The following is a 26,237-nucleotide window of genomic DNA, read 5'->3' as shown; positions in this document are numbered from 1 at the left end:
AAATGACTTTTCCACTCCCTGTTGTAAAACTGAGCATCACTTTTATTACTCTCCCTGAAATCACTGGGCTAACTGCAGTTCCTAGCTTGCCCATCATTCTTTACCCACAGATTTTCATGGACTGGGTCCTAAATGCAACACAACAATCATAGTAGAAAAACTTACAGTAGACACACCTGCAGGGTTTGAAAAACCAAGGTTCTCTTATAGGCCAGGTGAAATCAATTTGCTAAAAAAAAAGTTGAATTATTCCTTCATTGAGTATCTCTCTGAACTACATCCAGTTATCAATGTTGGCTGACTAGTCTACAGCCATTTTTTCCCCCCTTGCTCAGTAAAACCCTCCATGAGCCTCAGGGAAGGTAGGTCCAGCCTTCGGTGAAATGTAATTGGCTTAAAGGCATAGTAGTTGCACTTTTCTCACCAGAAACTGGCTTAGGAATGATGTGCAATGCAATTCTGGGCAATAAGAAATAAAAGATGTTTGATGGAGATTTCTAGAAAAATTTACTTATAAAAAAGGGCTCAAGAAAGGTTTATTTTTCTGGCCTTTGGACATGGCTCTGTGAAGGTGGAATGTTTGGAGCTTGATGAACTGTACTGAGAGCCAGATAAACACCCCTTGCCCTCTTGTGTATGGCACAGGTGGATGTTGGTCAGAGTTTACAGCAGCGGCATAGCTTCAAGAGTTGTCTAAGAAAAAAAGGGCTTATAGCTTCAAAGAACAGGTCTCTGACATGCAGCATAAGCCGTCCCTCCTTGGAGATTTTACAATTACAGTGCACTCATGGCATTCTGAGAAGTCATGCCATGGTCAAGAATCTTTTGATCTTTGTATAACTATGCTTTTTTCATAAAGAACATACTTATTTTTTCATGTAACACTTAACTACCCACAAAGGACTCACTTTCTGAAGAACGGACATTCAGAGTCACTTGCCTGGGCCATATTTGTTTTCCTCATTTCTACCTGGCCTTCTATTGGGGCTTTTAACTGAACCAGCCATATCCACAAAGAGAAATTCACAAGAGATGAACTTAAAATGAAAAGCAAAGACCTCCAAACCAGGAAATTGCAAGTAATTATTTAGCATTTGTATTAGTTTGTTTTCACACCGCTATCAAGAAATACCTGAGACTGGGAAATTTTTAAAGGAAAGAGGTTTGATTGACTCACAGTTCCACATGGCTGGGGGAGCCTCAGGAAACTTACAATCATGGTGGAAGGGGAAGAGGCATGTCTTACATGGTGGCAGGCGAGAGAGAGCAAGTAAGAGCAGGGAAAACTGCCTTATAAAACCATCAGATCTCATGAGAACTCACTATCAGCAGAACAGGATGAGGGAAACCACCCTTATGATCCAATATGATCCAATCACCTCCCACCTGGTCCCTCCCTCAACATGTGGGGATTATAATTTGAGATGAGATTTGGGTGGGGACACACAGCCAAACCGTATCAGCATTTATTGAGTAGATACTATTAGGCACTGTTTCAAATGCTTTGTATTTATTAACACAGTTAACCCTCAAAACAACCCAATGAGGTAAATCCTACTGTCACTCACACATTACAGATAAGGAAAGCTGAGGCTCAGTGAGAATAAGAGATGTGCCTCAGCTAATAAGTGGAGAAACCACAATTTGAGCGCAGGCTGGCTGTTCTAGAACGAGCCCTCTTAACCATGATGTCATACTGAACTCTTTACTCTCTAAAGATAGCAAAGCCAAAGAGACCTCCACTGTTCACCAGCACGGAGACATGGATTGTTCATTCTTGGTTCACAGGGGACTCCCAGAGAGGAGCCAAACCATCTAGGTTCACAAAGCCCCTCTGTACTTTCCAGCTATGACTTAACCTCTGTCTGCTTCGAGGTTTTCTTTCTCATGCTTTTTAAAATGTTAAAAAGTAGGCCGGGTGTGGTGGCACACACCTGTAATCCCAGCACTTTGGGAGCCTGAGTGGGGTGGATCACGAGATCAGGAGATCAAGACGAGGTGAAACCTTGTCTCTACTAAAAATAGAAAAAATTCCCCAGGTGTGGTAGCATGTGCCTGTAGTCCCAGCTACTTGGGAGGCCGAGGCAGGAGAATTGCTTGAACCTGGGGGGCGGAGCTTGCAGTGAGCCGAGATGGCACCACTACACTCAAGCCTGGGCCACAGAGCGAGACTCTGTCCCCAAAAAAAAAAGAAAAAAAAGAAAAAGAAAAAGAAAAGGATGATTTCATGAGGCTGTGAGAAGTACTCAATATATGTCCACTATTACCCTATCAAAGCTAGTCTCATAACAGCCTCCCCCTATTGATCCTGGTTTCATCCTCTGTGTTATGCCAGAACAAGCCTATCATCTTCTCTACAGTGGGCTTTCAAATATGTACAGAGAGGTGACACAACACCCTTCTCAGGCTAAGGACTGCTGGATCCTTTCACTGAGTCTCCCAGACTAGGGCCTTCAGGGCACTTTCCCTTCTGCTCATATTTTCAACAATTCTTATGCCAATGCTTGGGATTTTTGAGCTCTTTCCTGAACATCATATCACAAAGAGTTTTTCTTATAGTCCTTCAAAGGTTAACATTTACTTCATAAGTGATGAAACTGTCAGTATCACTATAAACTAAAACATGAAACTTAAAGCAGAATTTTATTTTGAAAAGTTTGCTCCCTTATCTATTTTCCCTCCCACAAGAAATACTTTAATCCAACAGTGAGTCTTGAAAAGAGCCAGTTATATGGTCATGTTGAGCATTAGTTGAGTGTATGACTGTATGTTTTTCTTTTCTGTCACATTAATAAGAACTGAATCTTTTTCATGCAAGATGATACTTTGAGGAGGATTTGACCAAATGCCTTCTAAATTCCCTCTTAATCCTGAGATTCTGTGATTTGAGGCTTCTTCTGCAATTTTGTTCAATGTACACACATACTGAAGTCCTCCTTATTCCAAAGCAGTAAGTTCATTAGACATTTTATTTAGGGGAAATCTCATTTTATAACTATAGTATATAGGCACACATACACATACACACACACATATATATATGTAGGTGTCTATATATAAACGTATGTGTGTGTGTATATATATATATATATCTCCCATCTCCTGTTTTCTTCTAAGAAATTGCTTCTTCAGAAGGTGATTAAATTGGTTTTACAGTGGTTTATCTAGTCCTGCTGCTTATTCTCCCACTTGACATGTTAATCCCCTCTCTATTTTATCAGATAACCCTTTGGTTATTGCCATCAGATCTACACAAACGTTTCCAGTGATGGAAATCTAGGGCAGCAACCCCCTTCATTCCAGAAGACCATTAAGAATTCTTGACAGAGAGCAGCCCTTTGGAACAAATAAACACAAATAAACAAAAAGGCCCAGCTTTGCCCATTAGTTTCTCTGAAGGCATGGGCCCTGTCTGGGACACATAGGAAAACAAACACATTTATGTATAGACCTGTGATCAAAACTGTTCATTCACAGAAGAACCTCTCTGAGAGGTGTTCACAAATTGTAAATTAGTGAGGTGTTTGCAAACAGAGTGGACAAAGCAGAACATGGAAATCAAACGTAGTCTGTCTTTTCACAGTCACAGAATCACCCAATAATATACTAAAATCTAACCACAGCTAACACGTCTGCATGTGTCTTCATTTTTATGGTCACCATCTAGTCCCACCATTCTTACAGGAAATGTCTCTTGGTAAAAATTTAGGATTTTAATTAGGGGGAAAATATAACTAATTACAAAGTATCAAACCCTTAGTAATTGAAGTTTACAAGGTTAAATCCTCAAATTTTATGTCAATCATACCATATATTCCAAGATACACAAATAAACCAGATATACACAGACACCAATGCAAGCAACACTACTTTGGTCTCATTTTGTATTTAATATTATCGAAGGCTTTATTAATGCCTTAAAAAACACAAAAAGTTCTGAACACACATTTATTATCTGGAGGAATAAATGCACTCCAAATGCTTATCATCAGAACTCTGGAAAAAGACATATCAATTCTCTCCAGTATTTTAAAAATTGGTATCTAAATAATTTCATTTTGAACTAGGTTAGTAACCTAAGTTGTCTTCATTCAGCTTTTAAAATTGAAAAAAAATTGTTTCAAATATAATAAAGACTTAAGTACACATTCAAAATTTATTTTCTGTTACAGTTTTCTTGCCAAAAGGAGTTGAAGAGTTTTTTTGCTTATCTTACTTAGGACAAATGTTGTCAGATTAAAAAAAAAAATAACAGAATAGTAGTTGTAAAGACTAAGTCTATATGAATGGTTTTAATCATAGCACAGTTAAAACAACATGTAATGTAGATTCATTTCACTGGATGATGTCACCATTTAAAATATCAGTATTTCTCATATCATTTCTGGATGGTCTTGACACATTCTTACATCTTCTTCAACATGACTTCTTCACTTTTCTTCTCTAGAGTTTTCTTGAGTTAAAATAATGGCTTGAAGAAGATCATATGAGATCTAGTGGCTCTGTGATATTTCTTAAATGGTGGGCAAGGCTGGGCTGGCTGATAATGTAACTCATTAACATGAGCCGTATTTTCAGTGCCCCAGGCTGGCCAGGCAGTCTGATAGAAGGCCTTAGTTCCTCTTGCAGATAAAGATAGAGTCCATTCTTTCACTAGTCCAGGGCAGTGGCCAAAAAAGTCCAGGAAAGGCATTACATAGAATGCCATCGTTTAGAAGAGATTTGGATTTAACGGTGTTGTTATAGGTAAAGTATCTCCTGAGAAAAATCTCATTGACTCAGTGTTTGGGGGAACGTTAAATTTTATCATCACAGTTGCCTTTCTCTGTGGAAAAGATTTTATTTATTTATTTATTTTTTATTTTACTTTAAGTTCTGGGAGGAAAAGACTTCTTTAATTTGCTATGATCACTTCCTCTCAATTTCTTTTTCTTACAGTCATGCATACTCTGTAATCTAAATTTCCTAAGTTTATTTAAAAATCAGAGAAAAAAAACCCAAGGGGATTAAAAACAAGCACAAAGTAAAGAAAGAAACCAATAATTTTGCCATTATACTTTCTCCTGGATAACTGCAGATATTTCTTGTCATTTCCATTCTGTTTCAACACTGCAGAACAATACACTGGAGGCCCAATGGCGAAGCAATGTGCACATGAGTGACAAAACATGGGAACCGGAAAAGGAATATAAATGTAAATCAAACTTTTAAAATCCCAGTAATGCAACAGCTTCTTTCCTTATTTATTGGATTAATGTCCCTTCCACATGAATTCACATTTTGATTCCAGGAAGCCATGTACCATAAGCCCTAATAACAAAGACCACTATTTGTCGAGCCTGTGGCCGGTATCTACTGGTGGCAAACTTGCAAAGGTCTTCTGGAAGACTCATAAAATTATGTTCTATTTGTTTTCTGGATTCAGGGGACCACGGAAATAGAAAAGGATAGAAACAAGGCATGCTTTTGAGGTTTCTTGGGCTGGGTAGTAGAAAAATAGGTGTTTTCCTTTGGGGATTTTTGCAGCCGAGAATACTTTGTCATTTTCCTCAGTCTTTAAGGGAGTGGTAGGCTTTGGCAGTCCGGCTGTTGACAAAATCTGTCTTCTTAAACTGAGCCTTTGGAATAAGCAAACAGAAACGTGAAAGGTAACAAAAGTGGCACACAAGAAAATGCAGTTTTTTAGTGATTTCTTCCCAGGGTCAAGTCAAGTGGGCCAATATTACCTGGCTCTGTTAACTATGACACATTCCTTGTTCATGTTCTTACCTTCTTGTAGGCATGATGCAGTTCCGTGTGTGCCCACAGAGAATACAGAAGGACGGAAGCAGCTTTACTTGCTTTGTTGGAGGCATAGCTGAAAAGAAAAGGACATTCTGAGATCAGGGAGAATGAGTGAGGCTTCTGGATGCTGCCTGTGGGTGTTCTGTAAGACCTCTTCGCTCCTCAACTGCTACTCCCCAGCAGCCATCCATGAAGTCAGGCCACTCGGTGACCAGACAATTAGGCAGCAAGCTCTGCAAGGCGGGGACCATATCTGTTTTTGTTTTCTTTTTAAACCACTAGCACAGTGCTAATAAATAAATAGTTTATAGGCCAGGTGGGGTGGCTCACGCCTGTAATCCCAGCACTTTTGGGAGGCTGAGGTGGGTAGATCACGAGGTCAGACCATCCTGGCCAACATGGTGAAACCCTGTCTGTACTAAAAATACAAAATCTAGCTGGGCGTGGCGGTGTGTGCCTGTAATCCCAGCTACTTGGGAGGCTGAGGCAGGAGAATCACTTGAACCCGGGAGGCGGAGGTTGCAGTGAGCCGAGATCACGCCACTGCACTCCAGCCTGGTGACAAAGCTAGACTCCATCTCAAAATAATAATAATAATAATAAACAAACAAGTAATTTATACAGAAAAATCCCTGATATTTATAAGGAATGTATCTTTAGATATGTTATAAATCCTTGAATTATTTATAGAATATAATCTATATTTGTATACTTATAATGTATGTTTATAGAATAAAAATGCATGAAACCATGACTGAAAAATACATACGATTTTGTGACATCATGAATGTAGGAGTAAAGTAATTTTTCAAGTCAATAAAAGAAATTCTTGTGGCAGCCCTTGTTAAAGCAGTTTCAAAATCTCTTTACGTTTCCATATAGAGCAAATGGAAAACTTGTTCTTGCTATAAATCAAAGTCACCACTGCATTTGAACTGTACTTAGTATTTCATATTCTGCTTTTTTTTTTTTTTTTGAGGCTGGAGTGCAGTGGCGCGATCTCGGCTCACTGCAACCTCCGTCTCCCAGGTTCAAGCGATTCTCCTGCCTCAGCCTCTGAAGTAGCTGGGACTACAGGCGCATGCCACCACGCCAGGCTAATTTTTTGTATTTTTAGTAGAGATGGGGTTTCACTGTGTTAGCCAGGGTGGTCTCGATCTCCTGACTTCATGATCCGCCTGCCTCGGCCTCTCATAGTGCTGGGATTACAGATGTGAGCCACTGTGCCCAGCCCATGTTCTGCTTTTAACTTTATCCTAAATGTCCCACCTCTGGCTTAGATCAGTGCCGCCTTAGATCTCTTTCTCTTCTATCACCTGATTAGCACATGGCTGATTTTTTTTCTTAAACAAAGATTCTTTTTCCCCCCAAATCATAGGCATTTGTAAACATAAAACCAAAACCAGAGAGTGCAAAGATGTACGGAGAAGAGCATGGTGTGTTCCTTCAAGAGTGAAAAGTCTTTCTCCTCCATACTAGCCTGGCAGGGAGGAGCAGTCAAATCAGCACTTGTTAGTAACCCCTGGACTTTTCAGAATCACTTGGTAATAACTGAAGGGCAAATAAATCCATCAAAGTGATGGGTCTCTAATATTCAAAACTGTAAAAAGTTATTAAATTGCAAGGCTGTTATATTCATAATATTTGTTTATAAGTTGGTTGTTTGATACTTGGTACTCTTTTATTCAAAGATGTAATGTTATAAATGATAATTAGTTCCCAGGCTAGTCCACAAACGGTAGGTCAGATATATAACACTCTAGTAAGGAAAGAGCAGCAGACACCACTGGCAAGAAGCTCCTTGTTAACTTTTGTTTTTGAGACAGGGCATGTGAGGACTCACAAGTGGACACTCGGAAATAAACAAGTAACAGAGTAGCTCACCCCTTATCTTGCTAAGCTACCAGAAGTTTCCAAAAGTAATTGCATATTGCCATGTGCAACAATTGTTATGTCTGAATACTCGAATAATGAGCATCATACTATCTTACGGTGATTTGCTTGGAAGTTTGGATGACTATTTGGAAGAAAAGTCATTTCTGTTTTGCAGCAGTAATTCACTCTTTCCACAAAGACTGAGCAACTCTAATACTATCTGCCAGCCTCTGGGGATGGGTGAATATTCTTGGGGAACTGACACTCCAGCCAGTGCTCAGGGCTTGTTTTAATCTGACTCTAAATGCAGTCTTCCTTCCTTGTGTGCACTGCAGAGTGGGGCTGCAGAGCAGAAGGGGCCTAAATTGGGTGGGGCTGTAGTAGAGGTAACATGTACATCCCTGTACAGCCAAGCACACATTTCTTCAGTACAGGTGAAGTCATCTGCTTTGTAACTCATTAAAACTAGGCTATCATAGCCATTTCTTTTCTTGTTTGGTTATTTACAAAAGTAACATATCTATTTGTAATAAGTCAAACAATTCAGAATTGTATAAAGAGAAAAAGATAATCTTCATGCCCCTTTCCAATCTCATCACTCTAAATTAACTAATAGTAAATAATTTGGTTATACAAGGTTTTTCATTCTCCTCCTTTTTTTTTTTAATAGGGAAAAGTTGAAAACAGGAACACGGATGTGGAATGACGTGCATTGGACCTTCTATTATCAAAAGGGAGTAAGATGCAGAAGAGATAAGACAGAGAAAAAACTGTGAAAGCAAGACTTTTTCATCAGGCTACCCCCTGACTGCTTCTCCTGTGTCATCACTGCTGCTGCTGCTTTTTTTTTTTTTCTTTTTTGAGACAGAATCTCACTCTGTCAACCAGGCTGGAGTGCAGTGGCACGATCACGGCTCATTGCAACCTCTGCCTCCTGGGCTCAAGTGATTCTCAAACCTCAGTCTTCCAAGTAGCTAGAATTACAGACACGCAACACCACACCCAGCTAATTTTTGTATTTTTACTAGAGACAGGGTTTTGCCATGTCGGCCAGGCTGGTCTCGAACTTCTGACCTCAAGTGATCCATCTGCTTGGGCCTCCCAAAGTGCTGGGATTACAGGCATGAGCCACTGTGCCCAGCCCATCACTGCTTCTTCTAAGCCACCTGGTGTGACGTCCCCTCCTAAGATGGAAGTGAGGAAAAGGGCACTTGCCTATTCAGAGGACTCCTGCTTTGCCTACATTCTGCTGTTATTAAATCACAGCTGTGGCTTTGGGAAACTAATTCATTAGGCCAATACAATGCTGGAATGCACAACCAAGAGAAGTTCTGGAGTCTGACCCTCTCTTGATACTTTAGAAGAGAAGGGACAAGCATGTGGTGTGGTGGATTCAGTTCTTTCCTTGGCTGATCACTGAGAGCTGACCAGATGATCTGGCCTGGCTTTACATCCTGTTTGCCGCCATGTTGCACATGATGGTCATGACCGCACATTCACAACCGGATTATTTACACACAGGCTGGTGAGGGGAAAGGGAGGCAGCTGATGGGCAGAAGCTGAAGGACTTACGCATCGCCTGCACTAATGGCCATAATTTTCTGGATGCCCCCGGTGTTTAGAAGGTCACGTGCATTCTGGTAACTGTTTTGGATTATGTTGTTCAATGTGTAACAGGCAGAGGCTGTAGTTTCAATGAGAAGGTCAGTACTCGGGACTGTGTCAGGAATGATGGAAACCAAATCAGGGAGAGTTTCTTTGGCTACAAAATGAAAAAAAAAAAAAAACACTTAATTAAAAAGATTGTTTCTTAATCCCAAGATCCCAATATATTTTGGGTGAAGAACATTCTTTTTTTTTTTTTTGAGACGGAATCTTGCTCTGTTGCCCAGGCTGGAGTGCAGTGGCGCCATCTTGGCTCACTGCAAGCTCTGCCTCCTGGGTTCATGCCATTCTCCTGCCTCAGCCTCCCGAGTAGTTGGGACTACAGGCACCCGCCACCACGCCTGGCTAATTTTTTTATTTTTTTATTTTTTTTTATTTTCAGTAGAGACGGAGTTTCACCGTGTTAGCCAGGATGGTCTCGATCTCCTGACCTCGTGATCCGCCAGCCTCGGCCTCCCAAAGTGCTGGGATTACAGGCGTGAGACACTGCGCCCGGCCAAGAACTTTCTTAAAAAGAAACACAGCTGGTTAACAACACATGGAAAGATGTAATTTCCCTAATAACAAATTTTTAAAAATATTTGAAAAGAGGATACTCTGTGCTCAGTATATTGAAAATCTTTTCAGAGTGTAATTTGGCAGAAATGTCAAGACCTTAAAACATTTTCATCTTCTTCAATTCGGTAATTCCATGTCTAGGAATCCATCTTAAAAATATCACTTTGAAAATGAAAAAAGCTTTCTACAAAGATCTTTATGACAGTACTACATGTAACTGAAAAACTAAAAAGCCTGAATATCCTTATAATAGGACTATGATTAACTAAAACACACCTGCAAAGACTATTATTCATCACAAAACCTATCTATGAAGCATGTATAATAAAAAGAAAATAATTATGTTAATAGTGTATGTGAAAAATCAGTATATTTATATAAATAATACATAATATTATTGGCCAGGTTCGGTGGCTCACACCTGTAATCCCAGCACTTTGGGAGGCTGAGGTGGGTGGATCACTTAAGGTCAGGAGTTCAAGACCAGCCTGGCCAACATGGTGAAACCCTGTCTCTATTAAAAATACAAAAATTAGCTGGGCGTAGTGGCACATGCCTGTGCCTGTAGTCACTGCTACTCAGGAGGCTGAGGCACAAGAATTGCTTGAGCTTGGGAGGCAGAAGTTGCAGTGGGCAGAGATCACGCCACTATTCTCCAGCCTGGGCAACAGAGAGAGACCCTGTCTCAAAAAAAAAAAAAAAAAAAAAGAATACATACTATTACCAAAAAACCCACGTAAGAAACCTGAGGAAAAATGTTAATAGGAGCTGTTTTTCTACAACAATATTAATAGTGAACTAAAATCTTTTTTTTTTTTTGAAACAGAGTCTTGCTCTGTCACCCAGGCTGGAGTGCAGTGGCGCGATCTCGGCTCTCTGCAAGCTCCGCCTCCCGGGTTCATGCCATTCTCCTGCCTCAGCCTCCTGAGTAGCTGGGATTACAGGTGCCCCCCACCACACTGGGCTAATTTTTTTGTATTTTTAGTAGAGACGGGGTTTCACCTTGTTAGCCAGGATGGTCTTGATCTCCTGACCTTGTGATCCGCCCGCCTGGGCCTCCCAAAGTGCTGGGATTAGAAGCGTGAGCTACCGTGCCTGGCCAAGCTAAAATCATTTTTAAGGCCAGGCAAGGTAGCTCATGTCTGTAATCCCAGCACTTTAGAAGGCCGAGACAGGAGGATCACTTGAGCCCAGGAGTTTGAGACCAGTCTGGAAAATATAATGAGACCCCGTCTCTATTTTAAAAAGTAAAATTAAATAGTAAATAAATAATAAACAAATAATCTTTGCTTCCCAAGGTTTTTCCAATACATAAGTAATACTACTCTTGTTTTTTTTTTTTTTTTTTTGGAGATGGAGTTTCGCTCTTGTTGCCCAGGCTGGAGTGCAATGGCGTGATCTCATCTCACTGCAACCTCCGCCTCCCAGGTTCAAGCAATTCTCCTGCCTCGGCCTCCCGAGTAGCTAGGATTACAGGTACGCACCACCATGCCCGGCTAATTTTTTGTATTTTTTTTTTTTTCAGTAGAGATGGGGTTTCTCCATGTTGAGGCTGGTCTCGAACTCCTGACCTCAGGTGATCTGCCCGCCTCAGCCTCCCAAAGTGCTGGGATTACAGGCGTGAGCCACTGCGCCTGGCCTACTATTTTAAAAAGAGAAATAAACTATTTTAAATGTACTTTTCTACTATGTATATAACTTCTTGGTTATAAGTTTCGAGTTTGGCTTTTTTTTTCGTACTAACAAGAAAGGTATTAAAAAAATAGACATGCCACTTTCACAATTAGGCTATAGAAAATAAAAAAGATACATAGACCAATGGAATAGAATAGAAAACCCAGAAATAAAGCAAAATACTTACAGCCAACTGATCTTTGACAAAGCAAACAAAAACATTAAGTGGGGAAAGGCCACCCTATTCAACATATTCAACAAATGATGCTGGGATAATTGGCAAGCCACATGTAAAAGAATAAAGCTGGATCCTCATCTCTCACTTTATACAAAAACCAACTCAAGATGGATCAAAGATTAAATCTGAGACCTGAAACCATAAAAATTCTAGAAGATAACACTGGAAAAACTCTTCTAGACATTGGCTTAGGCAAAGAGTTCATGACCAAGAACCCAAAAGCAAATGCAACAAAACCAAAAATAAGTAAATGGGATCCAATTAAACTAAAAAGCTTCTGCACAGCAAAATAAATAATCAGCAGAGTAAACAGACACCCCACAGAGTGGGAGAAAATATTCACAAACTGCATTCGACAAAGGACTAATATCCAGAATCTACAAGGAACTCAAAAAAGCAAGAAAAAAGCCAAATAATTCCATCAAAAAGTGGGCTAAGGACATGAATAGACAATTCTCAAAAGAAGATATACAAATGGCATACGAAAAATTTTTTGATATGCCTCATACATATGAAAAAATGCTCAACATCACTAATTATCATGGAAATGCAAATTAAAAGCACAATGAGATACCACCTTACTCCTGCAAGAATGACCATAATTTAAAAATCAAAATTTAATAGATGTTGGCATGGATATGGTGAAAAGGGAACACTTCTACACTGCTGGTGGGAATGTAAACTAGTACAACCACTATGGAAAACAGTATAGAGATTCCTTAAAGAACTAAAAGTAGAACTACCATTTGATCCAGCAATACCACTACTGGGTATCTACCCAAAGGAAAAGAAGTCATTATATGAAAAAGACACTTGTACATGCATGTTTATAGCAGCACAATTCACAATTGCAAAATATGGAGCCAACCTAAATGCCCATCAACCAACGAGTGGATACAGGAAATGTGGTATATACACACCATGGAATACTACTCAGCCATTAAAAAGAAAGACATAATGGCCTTTGCGGCAAATTGGATGGAATTAGAGACCACTATTCTAAGTGAAATAACTCAGGAATGGAAAACCAAATATTGGATGTTCTCACTTATAAGTGAGAGCTAAGCTATGAGGATGCAAAGGAATAAGAGTTATATAATGGATTTTGGGGACTTGGGGGAAAGGTAGGAAGGGGTGAGGGATAAAAGACTACACATTGGGTACAGTGTACACTGCTCAGGTGACACGTGCACCAACATTTCAGAAATAATCACTAAATAACTTTTGCATGTAACTGAACACCACCTGTACCCAAAAATCTATTGAAAATTTTTAAAAGGTGTTAATATTTGATAAATCCACTGGAACTTGTCCTATGGTACATATTTTGGTCAATGTGAACTTGTGCTTAAACTTTTTGTAATAGTTATTTTCATGTATGTTTTCCTCTAACCACTTTAGACTCTTCTTAAAAGATAGAGAGCATGCATCTTTTGCTTTTGCTGATCCCCACAGCTTCCGAATACGTGTTGTGTTTATCAGGAATTAACAAATACTGCCTAATTTTATTGTGTGCCTTCATCTGTGTTCATGTGGCATCTTGAAGCACATTTCTCTCTCTATGATACTGATAGTAATGAATTGTGTGACTGTCTCAACTTCAGATGAGGCTGTGGGTTCCTTGAAGCCAATTATCTTACTTATTTCTGTGTTTACAGCGTTGATCATTATTCCTGAAATGGACAAGTACTCAATAAAAGGCACTGAATGATATGTCATCATAATACCTGGACCTGATTGACAGGTAAGACATATCTTTTGCTCACAGGCCTGAACACTTTCCTTTTGACTGTGGTTCAAGCACACAGCATACTGTGGAGAGCTCAGCGTTCATCTAAAGCCAGAGTGCTGTAGTTTCAGTCCTGGTTCTGCTACTTTACAGCTCTATAGCCTGAGCAAGCTACTTAATGTCTCTATTTGTTTTTCCCTAAGTTGCAATGTGGGATAATAATGTCTATGTCACAGGGTTGTTCTGAGGGAACGAGTCAATGCATGTTAATTGTATTGCAGTACTGCGCATGTGGTAAGCTCTCAGTGGATGCTATTATCAGAAGTCTCCCTCCTTTTAGTAAGTTAAACTACAGAATGAAAGGCCTTGACTGGCAAAATAGCACTGTGAGATACAAACCCATGTTTTCTGTGTGAAATCTGTTATTCTGTTACCATGCTCCATTGCCTGTCTTTAAGTTTTTGAGAAAATGTAAGTTTCAAGTTTATTTCTCTAGATGTAAGTAAAACATAACAACTTTATTGCAGGTGAGAACAGGGAAAGTTACCTGGCTTAGAAAGCTCTCATGAGAAACACAAAGCATGTGTTCAAGCTGACTTTCACTTATTTCTTGCTATTAAAATTCTGAATTAAGAGAAGTCCTTTTACTTATATATTTGACATGAAGCCAATCTGGAATTTTAAAATAGCATTTATCTTGCTGAAGCCTCTTTTCTCTGTTATCCTTAAAGTGAAGTTTATCAACAGAATCCTCTAATATAAACCATGTGGCTACAGCTATACCTTCCCGACATTTAGGGGACTGCAGAACCTGAGGCCAACAGCATTTCTGCCCTGAAGGTACATGCTTAATGTGTATAGTGCTGTTATTTACCTTGGTGGTGTTTTAAAGATGGAGTCAATTTTTCATTTGGGAAAAGAACAAAAAAGGGAAAGGATAATACACCGCTATTGAAGTTCAGCACAAAAGACCATGGGGAGAGGATTTTAATAATTCTGAGAGTGCCTATGGCGAGGTCTCTTTCAGATTCACTGAGAATGTTCCAGGCTATCTCTACTTAGAATGAGCATGAAGCCATTGCATAAAACCTCCTGTCAAATGTGCTGCTGGCTGGCTTTGAAAAGGACATTACTAAAACAGCCTTTAATATCTCTGGGGCTATATATGTGCATATTTAAAAATTTAATCCATTAAAACAGGCAAAATATTGTTTATAATTTTTGTGAAACGTGAAAAACCGAATTTGAGTTGTTAGAAACGACCGATTACAGAGCATTATGAAGCATGTTTAATTTTAGCATTATCTTTCTATCATCTCATTTTGTAATTTTCTACTAGATACAACAAACATTTATCACATACTTCTTGGTATAAGCAAACAAATAAAAAATTATGTTATTTGATAATGTAATACCGTTATCATCTCTGTCAATAATACAGTCAAAGGCAAAATATGTCTCATCACAGTTACTCAAAAAAAATCCATGCCAAATTTGCTATATTCAGTGACTCCTTGTCTTTTTATTGTGATTATCTGTTTATCCATTTTTTTAATAGTCCAACACACTGCCAAACTACTAAAGTAAACCACCACTATATGTGTTTTTCACATGTTCTAGAATTGTGGTGCTTAAGAGAGCCACAGAGAGAACATTCTGAAAGACAACTATATGGATTAGAAAGACTTCATTGGATGGTGTGACTGAGGGTGCCACCCAGTGAAAAATATCAACAATATTACTTATCTTGTTAATTATTAGTATGCTCTAAAATTTCTCTTTTGTAGTAATTTTTTTTTAAATGTTGGATATTTAAAAAAAATCTCTGGTGAGATCCACTGAGAAAGCCTGTTTGTGATATCTGGTGGCACAAAAGGCAGGCCGGTTTATCACCTACTCCTTACTCCCATTTCCAGTGCATCTTTGTGAACGGGAGGTGATACAGACAACATTTCATTGCATTGTATCTTCAGCATGTACATATTACACATAGATACTTATACCGACTCACCAATTTCATTCTGCAGAGAAAGATTCCGGGACAGATTCCTCAGCAGCGAGATGGCTGTCTTTTTCACACTTGGGTCACCAACATGCAGCATCTTTCGGGTGTGCTGCAGGCCACTTTCCTTCTGGACAACTGTCTGAGCCACTGATGTCGGCATCTGTTTTGTGAGACATATCCTATAAGTGCTATTGTATTTGATTTCACGATAACATTAAGTTTTCTGTAGATTACCAGAGGTTGATGAAGATGTTTTATTTTTATCTTATTTATTTATTTTGAGACAAAGTCTCTCTCTGTCATTCAGGCTGGAGTGCAGTGGTGTGATCTCAGCTCACCACAACCTCCACCTCCCAGGTTCAAGTGATTCTCCTGCCTCAGCCTCCAGACTAGCTGGGATTACAGGTGTGTGCCACCACGCCCAGCTAATTTTTTGGAATTTTAGTAGAGATGGTGTTTCACCATGTTGGCCAGGCTGGTCTCGAACTCCTGACTCAGGTGATCCACCTGCCTCAGCCTCCTAAAGTGTTGGGATTACAGGTGTGAACCACCATGCCCAGCCGAAGATGTTTTAAAAATTAGAACTGTGATGGAACTAGTCTAAAGGTATTTTCTTTAAACTCTTATTAAGTTTTCAAGTCAATTACTAGATAAAAACCTGTTTATTCAGTACTTTTAAATGCAATCTTGGGGCCGGGTGTGGTGGCTCACACCTGTAATCCCAGCACTTTGGGAGGCCAAAGCTGGCTGATCACCTGAGGCCAGGAGTTCAAGACCAGCCTGGCCAACATGGTGAAACCCTGTCTTTACTAAAAAATACAAAAATATTAGCCAGGCGTGGTGGCACGTGCCTGTAGTCCCAGCTACTCAAGAGGCTGGGGCAGGAGAATCGCTTGAACCTGGGAGACAGAGGTTGCAGAGAGCCAAGATCATGCCACTGTGCTCAGCCTGGGTGACAGAGTGACAGTGTCTAAACAAACAAACAAACAAACAAATGCAATGCAATGTTGGATTTAATTAGGTTATTAACATTTTTTCCATCTGTGTTTATAAATAAAATGGATTTCCCTCTTCCTTTTCTTGTCCTACCCTTTTCACTTTTAGAATCAAGGTTATACTAACATCATTAAGTTAGTTGGGTAGTATTTAATCTTTTTCTATCTCCTTTAGCTATTTGTGTAATACAAGTAATCTCTTCTTTTGGTAGAATTTAGCCATACAGATTGAATATCCCTTCACTGAAATGCTTGAGACCAGAAGTGTTTTGGTTTTTTTCAGATTTTGGAATATTTGCAAATATATAATGAAATATCTTGGGGATGAGAACCAAGTCTAAATATGAAATTCATTTATCTTTCATATGCACCTTATGCTCATAGCCTAGAGGTCATTTTATCCAATATTTGTAATAATTCTGTGCATGAAATAGTTTATATACGAGGAGCCACTGGAAAGCAAAGGTGTCACTAACTCAGCCACCCATGTGGACAATCTGTGGTTGTCTGGCATCACCATTATTCCTGACTCTGAATTCATGTACTACTGATAAGCAATCATTTTCTTACACTTACACATGTACTTAACAGTTAAAAATATGATATGCCATTAATACAGTTAAAAAAATAATGTGTTCAGGTAACTAAGAAGCACAGTAGCATCACCAGAATACCTGTCTCAGCTGTTAGACAGCAACAGACAACGGCAGGCTTTCCGTCTCTACCATGCTGTGTTTTGATGGAAAGGTTACTGTCCACTGTATTTTTTGTTTTCAGGTGAGAAGAAACATGAAAAGCAATTGAGGGACCAGGAACTGGGTCCTTTAGGGATGAGGAGGCATTCTGTTGGATGGTTTTGCAAAATGTTGCCTCTAGAGTCATCTGCCTCATTAACAATGGCTTTTTTTCCTTCAACTTTTAAGCTCAGGGGTACATGTGTAGGATGTGTAGGTTTGTTAGACAGGTTAATGTGTACCATGGTGGTTTGCTGCACAGATCATCCCATCACCTAGGTATTAAGCCCAGCGCCCATTAGCTATTCTTCCGGTGATGCTCTCCCTCATCCCCCAACAGGCCCCAGTGTGTGTAGTTCCCCACCAAGTATCCATGTGTTCCCATTGTTCAGCTCCCACTTATAAGTGAGGCCACGTGGTACTTGGCTTTCTGTTCCTACATTAGTTTGCCAAGGATAACAGCTTCCAGCTCCATCCATGTCCCTGCAAAGGACATGATCTCGTTCCTTTTCATGGCTGCACAGTATTCCATGGTGTGTATGTATGACATTTTCTTTATTCAATCTATCACTGGTGGGCATTTGGGTTGATTCCATGTCTTTGCTATTGTGAATAGTGCTGCAATGAACATACACATGCATGTATCTTTATAAGAGAACGATTTATATTCCTTTGGGTATATACCCAATAATGGGATTGCTGGGTCAAATGGTATTTCTGCCTCTAGATCTTTGAGAAAGCACCACACTGTTCTCCACAATGGTTGAACTAATTTGCACTCCCACCAATGGTGGAAAAGCATTCTTTTTTCTCTGCAACCTTGCCAGCATCTGTTGTTTTTTTGACTTTTTAATAATCACCATTCTGACTGGCATGAGATGGTATCTCACTGTGGTTTTGATTTGCATTTTTCTAATGATCAGTGATGTTGAGCTTTTTTTCACGTTTGTTAACCACATGTACGTCTTCTTTTGAGAAGAGTCTGTTCATGTCCTTTGTCCACTTTTTAATGGGGTTTTTTTTTTTTTGTCTTGTAAATTTGTTTAGGTTCCTTATAGACTCTGGATATTAGACCTTTGTCAGGAAGATAGATTGTAAACATTTTCTCCCATTTTGTAGGTTGTCTGTTCACTCTGATGATAGTTTCTTTTGCTGTGCAGAAGCTCTTTAGTTTGATTGCATCCCATTTGTCAATTTTTGCTTTCATTGCTATTGCTTTTGGTGTTTTTGTCATGAAATCTTTGCCAGTGCCTATGTCCTGAATAGTATTGCCTAGATTTTCTTCTAGGGTTTTTATAGTTTTGGGTTTTACATTTAAGTCTTTAATCCATCTTGAGTTAATTTTTGTATAAGGTACGAAGAAGGGGTCCAGTTTCAATTTTCTGCATATGACTAGCCAGTTCTCCCAGCACCGTTTATTAAATAGGGAATCCTTTCCCCATTGCTTGCTTTTGTCAGGTTTGTTGAAGATCAGATTGTTGTAGGTGTGCAGTCTTAATTTCTGAGTTCTCTATTCAATTCCATTGGTCTATGTGTCTGCTTTTTGTACCAGTGCCATGCTGTTTTGGTTATGGTAGCCCTGTAATACAGTTTGAAGTCAGGTAGCATGATGCCTCTAGCTTTGATCTTTTTGCTTAGGACTGTCTTGGCTATTCGGCTCTTTTTCAATTCCATATGAATTTTAAAATAGTTTTTTCCAATTCTGTGAAGAATGTCAATGGTAGTCTAATGGGGATAGCATTGAATCTATAAATTACTTTGGGCAGTAGTTTATTGAGAGCTTTTACCATGAAGCGATGTCGAATTTTATCAAAGGCCTTTTCTGCATCTATTGAGATCATGTGGTTTTTGTCTGTAGTTCTGTTTATGTGATGAATCACGTTTATTGATTTGCGAATGTTGAACCAACCTTGCATCCTGGGGATGAAACCCACTTGATAGTGGTGGATAAGCTTTTTGATATGCTGCTAGATTCAGTCTGCCGGTATTTTACTAAGGATTTTTGTATCTATGTTCACCATGGATATTGGTCTGAAGTTTTCTTTTTTTGTTGTATCTCTGCCAGGTTTTGGTATCAGGATGATGCTGGTCTCATACAATCAGTTAGGGAGGAGTCCCTCTTTTTCAATTTTTTGGAACAGTTTCAGTAGAAATGGTACCCGCTCTTTGTACCTCTGGCAGAATTCAGCTGTAAATCTGTCTGGTCCTGGGTTTTTTGTGGTTGGTAGGCTATTTGCTACTACCTCAATTTTAGAACTCATTATTGGTCTACTAAGGGATTCGATTTCTTCTTGGTTCAGTCTTGGGAAGGTGTATGCATCCAGGAGTTTATCCATGTTTTTCTAGATTTTCTAGTTTATGTGCATAGAGGTATTCATAGTATTCTCTGATGGTTGTATGTATTTCTGTGGGGTCAGTGGTGATATCCCACTTATCATTTCTGATTGTGTTATTTGATTCTTCTCTCTTTTCTATTAGTCTAGCTAGTAGATCATCTTATTAATTTTTTTCAAAAAAACAGCTCCTGAATTTGTTGATTTTTTGAAGGGTTTGTGTGTGTGTGTGTGTGTCTGTATCTCCTTCAGTTCCACTCTGATCTTGGCTATTTCTTGCCTTGGGGTTTGTTTGCTCTGGTTTTCTAGTTCTTTTAGTTGTGATGTTAGGTTGATACCTTGAGATCTTTCTAGCTTATTGATCTGGGCATTTAGTGTTACAAATTTCCCTCTTAACACTGCTTTAGCTGTGTCCCAGAGATTCTGGTACACTGTCTCTTTGTTCTCATTAATTTCAAACAACTTCTTGACTTCTGCCTTAATTTCGTTATTTATCCACAAGTAATTCAGGAGCAGGCTGTTCAATTTCTATGTACTTGTGTGGTTTTGAGTGAATTTCTTAATCTTGAGTTCTAATTTGGTTGCACCGTTGTCTGAGAGATGGTTTCTTATGATTTCGGTTCTTTTGCATTTGCTAAGGAGTGTTTTACTTCTGATTATGTGAACAAGTTTTGAGTAAGTGCTGTAGGGTGAGAAGAAGAATGAATATTCTGTTGTTTTTTGGTGGAGAGTTCTGTAGATATCTATCAGGTCCGCTTGATCCAGAGCTGAGTTAACTCTTCTTGTTGAATTGAACCCTTTACCATTATATAATGCCCTTCTTTGTCTTTTTTTGATCTTTGTTGGTGTAAAGTCTGTTTTGTCAGAACTAGGATTGCAACCCTTGCTTTTTTCTGTTTTCCATTTGCTTGGTAAATTTTCCTCCATCTCTTTATTTTGAGCCTAAGTGTGTCTTTGCATGTGAGATGGGTCTCTTGAAGACAGCACCCCAATGGGGGTTGGCTCTTTATCCAGTTTGCCATTTTGTGTCTTTCAATTGGTGCATTTAGCCCGTTTACATTTAAGGCTAGTATTGTTATGTGTGAATTTGATTCTGTCATCATGATGCTAACTGGTTATTTTGCAGACTTGTTTATGTGGTTGCTTCATACTGTCACTGGTCTGTGTACTTCAGTGTGTTTTCATAGTGGCTGGTAATGGTTTTTCCTTTCCACATTTAGTGCTTCCTTCAGGAGCTTTTGCATGGTAGGCCTGGTATTGACGAATTCCCTCAACATTTGCTTGTCTGAAAAGGATCTTATTTCTCTTTTGTTTATGAAGGTTAGTTTGGCTGAAAATGAAATTCTGGGTTGGAAATTCTTTTCTTTAAGAATTTTAAATATTGGCCCCCAGTCTCTTCTGGCTTGTAGGGTTTCTGCTGAGAAGTCTGCTGTTAGTCTGATGGGCTTACCTTTGTAGGTGACCTGGCCTTTCTCTCTGGCTGCCCTTAACACTTATTCTTTCATTTTGACCTAGAATCTGATAAGTATGTGTCTTGGATAATCTTCTCATGGAGTATCCTACTGGGGTTCTCTCCATTTCCTGAATTTGAATGTTGGCCTGTCTTGATAGGTTGGGGAAATTCTACTGGATGATATACTAAAGTATGTTTTCCAACTTGGTTCTGTTCTCCCTGTCTCTTTCAGGTACCCCAGTCAGTTGTAGGTTCCATCTCTTTACATAATCCCACATTTCTTGGAGGTTTTGTTCATTCCTTTTCATTCTTTTTTCTCTATTCTTGTCTGCCTGTCTTATTTCAGAAAGATAGTCTGCAAGCTCTGAGATCCTTTCCTCCACTTGGTCTCTTCTGCTGTTGATACTTGTGATTGCACTGTGAAGTTCTCATGTTATATTTTTCAGCTCCATCAAGTCAGTTATGTTCCTCTCTAAACTGGCTATTCTGGTTATCAGCTCCTGTATTGTTTTATCATGATTCTTAGCTTCTTTGCATTGGGTTACGACATGCTCCTTTATCTCAGCGAAGTTTGTTATTTCCCACCTTCTGAAGCCTACTTCTGTCAACTCAGCCATCTCAGCCTCATCGCAGTTCCGAGGCCTTGCTGGAGAGGTGTTGCATTCACCTGGAGAAGAGGCACTCTGTCTTTTTGAGTTTCAGCGTTTTTGCATTGATTCTTTCTCATCTTTGTGGGCTTATCTACCTTCGACCTTTGAGGCTGCTGACTTCCGAAAAGGTTTCTGTGGGGTCTTTTTTGTTGATGTTGTTGTTGTTTTTTTCTTTTCACGGTCAGGCTACTGACTGTTAGCAACCACAGGGCTGCTGTGGTTTGTTGGGGGTCTGCTCCAGACCTTAGTTGCCTCTGCTTTTCCTGTACTTGGAGGTATCAACAGTGAAGGCTGTGAAGCAGCAAAGATGGCAGCCTGCTCCTTCCTCTGGACACTCCATCCCAGGGTGGGTACTGACCTGCTGCTGGCCCAAGTGCTCCTTTCAGAGGTTTCTGGAGACCCTTATTGAAAGGTCTCACCCAGTCAGGAGGAACAGAATTAGGGACCCGCTTAAAGAAGCAGTCTGGCTGTAGAGCAGGTGTGCTCTGTTGGGGAGGACCCTTCCTCATCTGGACTGCCCAGACTCTCTAGAGTGGGCAAGCTGGAACAGCTCAGTTGACTGAACCACAGAGAAGGCAGCCTCCCCTCCTTCTGGGAGCTGCATCCCAGGGAGAGATCAGAGCTCTCTGTCCATATAAGCCCGGCTGGAGTGATTGAAGGCCCCCCACAGGGAGGCCCTGCCCAGTGAGGAGGAATGGATCAGGGTCCCACTTTAAAGCAGTTTGGGCACAATCTGGCACAGCAGCTGTGCTGTGTTGGGGGTATCCCTTCCTCATCTGGACCACCCAGACTCTCTGGAGCTGGCAGGCTGGAATGTGCAGTTGACCAAACCACAGAAATGGTAGCCACCCCTCCCACAGGGAACTCCATCCTGTTTCAGGCAGACTCATTGTGTTGCCATTGGCTGGCTGGAATTCCAAGACAGTGGGACTTAACTTGTGAGGTGCTGTGGAAGTGGGGCCTGCAGAACAATGCTGCTTGGCTCCCTGGATTCAGCCCCCTTCCTAGGGGAATGTACAAAGGGATCTGTCACCTTGCTGGAAATTCCGGGGCCAGAGTCATGTAAAACTCTTGTCTCTGTGTGTACCTGTGCTGAGACTCCGCACAGCTCTGTTTATTGGACCCAAGGCCCTGGTAGCGTGGGCTCATGAGGGGATCTCCTGATCCACAAGTTGCAAAGATCTGTGGGAGAAGCATGGTCCTGGGTGGGTCGCACAATCAGTCTCCACTTCCCTTTGCTGGGGGTGGGGGTTCCTTTGGCTCCGTGAGGCTCCTGGGTGGGCCACTGACCCACTCTGCTTTTCTTTATTCTCTCTGGATCAGGGTGATTGTTTAGTCAGTCCCAATGCGAGAACCTGGATATTTCAGTTGAAGGTGCTGAATTCACTTGATGCTTTCATTCCTCTCTGTGCTGTGGACTGCAGCTGCTTCTAATGGGCCCTCTTGGCCCCCATCTCAACAATAGCTCTTATTTTAGCAGTCTCTCTTTGATTTTATAAATAGACATGAGTTGTTCTGTTATGAATGCCTGCTGCTCTAGTTCTTCAATAAGCCCATGACACAATTTTACCCTGTCATCTACAGGCACTTTTTCTGCAGTGTTAACAATATCACTATTACCACAATTACCTTATTCAGAATCATTTTGGCCATTTCACCATTGGTCAATGAATGAACAAGTAGAGCCTTGTTATCAATGTTAGAAACTTCTTTAGTATTCACTTCTTCCAGCTAACTGACAGATTGTGAAGGTCTATTTTTTTGCAAAGGTAAGGAGTTCAGCCATCATTTTTTTTCTCACTTGACATATATAATCCTTCAAAGTCACCATCTGGTGACTTCATTACCAGTCGACATAGTTGTAGGCCAGAGTTGTGCCAGTCATGCACACCTGTTTCAAGCAATGGCAACAGCATATAGAGCATCCTCAGGCTAAACTCCTTTTGCACACTTTCTCACACCCACACCTCTGCACACTGCTGGTAGCTAGCATGCTATTTAAGAAAAGTGTTTTTTTAATCTACTCTTTATTGATCTAAGGATACTCTGGTCACATGGCTAAATTGATGAAGTCACATTTAGGGGAAAGTACATAGAATAAACATTTTTTAAATGAGAATTTCAGCTGGGAGATGAGCAGAACAGTTGTCATGTAATAACAAAATCTTTGCAGTCATCATCCAATTGAGTCTCCCTGCAGCAAGCATGAGCCACTTGGTACCAAATGTTTGTGAAACCAATCAAAAAAGATGTCCCTGGTGCTCCAGGTCTTTTTGTTAGCATAATAACAGACTGGTAAGAAATTCACTCCTTGAAAACAGTGAGGACACAAGTTTTTATCTATCACCCCACTTATGTATGCCTGATGCATTAGCACATCCCAGCATATTCTGTTCTTGGCAGCCTTAATTCTAGTAGGTGCTGTCTCATCAGCTGTAGTCCGTGTCTTTCTGAGGCAATGATGCCAAAACAGTGATGTTTCATCAGCATTATAGACTTGTTTTGGCTTCAGATTTTCATTAGCCATGACTCTGGCAAACTCAATGAATTTCTTCACTGCTTTGTGATCAGCAGATGCTTTATCATCACAAATCTTTAAAAATGTAATGCTGTGTCTTTTCTTAAATTTCTGCAACCAGACTATTGATTATTCACAGTTCCTTTTAATTTTCAGCTCATCATTGACCTTTGTTTCATGGTCAGCATACCACTATGCGCCATGTGTTCACTGTGACGTGGACAGATCCGCACTTTCAATACATGATCAAAATCTTCATGTTTGGCTTTATGCAGTTTTCTAATCTTCACTAACTTCTGTGAATCAGTTTCAGCACAGAACTTCAGCGGTGTATCCTTCTGTTTCTTCAGGTCATATATGGATGTTTCATATACTCCTGTCCAGTTTCTCCAACAGCTTGGCTTTCTGTGCTAGAGGTAAACATAAATGCTTCCTCTTTTTATCAGTTACCCTGAGGGGTATCTGCAGGCCATTTTGTCATTTTCAACAATATCTTTACACCACACAGCAAAGAGAGTAAGCAACCAAACACAGTTGAGTCATGCATGCAGGTCTTGGCTCCATGTGGGGCATTGTGGGAAACCTGCCATCAGCATGCCTGGCCTGCACATATGCCATTTTACTATCCTTTGTGTGTGTGCTTGCTTGCGTGGGGGAAACTGGGTGTATGTGGAAAAGATATATGGCAGCTGAAGGGAGCTGGGAGGGTTTTTTTTTTTTTTTTTCTGCTTGAGGATGCTGAGTAAACTGTGTATTGTGTGCCTGCGTTTTGACTGTGACTCGTCACATAAGGTCAAGTATAACATTTTCAACGCATGGTGTCATGCTGGTGCTAAAAAGGTTTTGGATTTTGGAGCATTTCAGATTTCGAAAATTTGGATTAGGGATGCTCAACCTACATTGCTGTATATCTGCCGCTCACTTCCACGGTGACATGGAATCTGTGTTCACCCAGAAAGCTAACTGAGCTGAGAAAAAATCTTAAAGGGAGATGTCTTTCATTATTTCAGTTTATTTACTGGTTGATGATTAGTCATCTTTTCTGTTTCTTCTTGTTCAAGTTTTGGCAATTTACACACACTAATTAATTTACTCATTTCTTTTTTTCTTTTTTGAGACAGAGTCTCGCTCTGTCGCCCAGGCTGGAGTGCAGTGGCATGATCTTGGCTCACTGCAACCTCTGCCTCCTGGGTTCAAGCAATTCTCCTGCCTCAGTCTCCTGAGTAGCTGGGACTACAGGCGCCCACCACCATGCCTGGCTAATTTTTTGTATTTTTAGTAGAGACGGGGTTTCACCATGTTAGCCAGGCTGGTCTTGAACTCCTGACCTCAAGTGATCCACCTGCCTCGGCCTCCCAAAGTGCTGGGATTACAGGCGTGAGCCACCATGCCTGGCCATTATTAACTTTTAAATGGGAAAACTCATCACTATTTCCATACAAATGACTTGCCAATTGACTTTCTGTAACCCACTTATAAGTTTGGATGTATATTCAGTCAAATCCATGTTAACTTGATCGCAGTCCTTGCATTTGTTATTCCTGGTTGTAGCTGTAAACTATCGTGGGCACAGTCAGTCTGAAGGAGAGAATTTTATTTTTGAAAATATAAAATATCTTGACTTCCAGGAGCTTACTAGAGAAATAAAAAATTGTAGCCTGCAGTTTTCAAAACCAATTCATCACAAGATTGAAGGTTATAAATCTAAATAATGGTCAGTATTAGCCCAATAGTGACCAAACAAACAAACATAAAACAAAAATGTAAACAAAACCAAAGCAAAAAACTAAACAAAACAAAACCCCCAAACAACCAAACAAATGGACTAAGCCATAAGGACCTCTTGTGAACTCTCATATGGATGTCTGGATTTTAGGAACAGGATTATCAGATCAGTGGGAGAAAATGTATAAACATTGGGAAGTAGAATCATTTCAAGTTCATTTTGGGCCTTCAGATATGACTTTAATGCTAATCAACTTACTTCAAACTGAGCCTGCTTAATATATAATGAAACAAATAACTG

At 40.1% G+C, this 26,237-nt stretch overlaps 1 protein-coding gene across 2 annotated transcripts in view; it reads right to left on the bottom strand.

The window, feature by feature from the left end:
- Window positions 1-3,870: 3,870 nt before the first annotated feature.
- The window catches only part of PKP2 (plakophilin 2), a 105,640-nt gene continuing 83,273 nt past the window's right edge, over window positions 3,871-26,237 (bottom strand). Inside the window, exons 10-13 of one of the 2 annotated variants that reach the window (XM_016923663.3) lie at window positions 15,535-15,688; window positions 9,232-9,421; window positions 5,770-5,857; window positions 3,871-5,618 (exon numbers count right to left, since the gene is read on the bottom strand). In XM_016923663.3, the coding sequence (XP_016779152.1) occupies window positions 5,550-5,618; window positions 5,770-5,857; window positions 9,232-9,421; window positions 15,535-15,688 (501 nt within the window). In that variant the 3' untranslated portion in view covers window positions 3,871-5,549. The remainder of the gene's footprint in view (window positions 5,619-5,769; window positions 5,858-9,231; window positions 9,422-15,534; window positions 15,689-26,237) is intronic. The other variant, XM_054664359.2, reaches the window with a different exon arrangement.

This window comes from Pan troglodytes, chromosome 10 (assembly GCF_028858775.2).
Source record: "Pan troglodytes isolate AG18354 chromosome 10, NHGRI_mPanTro3-v2.0_pri, whole genome shotgun sequence".
Taxonomy (NCBI): domain Eukaryota; kingdom Metazoa; phylum Chordata; class Mammalia; order Primates; family Hominidae; genus Pan; species Pan troglodytes.
Note: the sequence above shows the minus strand (reverse complement) of the source record. Positions and strands in the feature narration are given on the sequence as shown.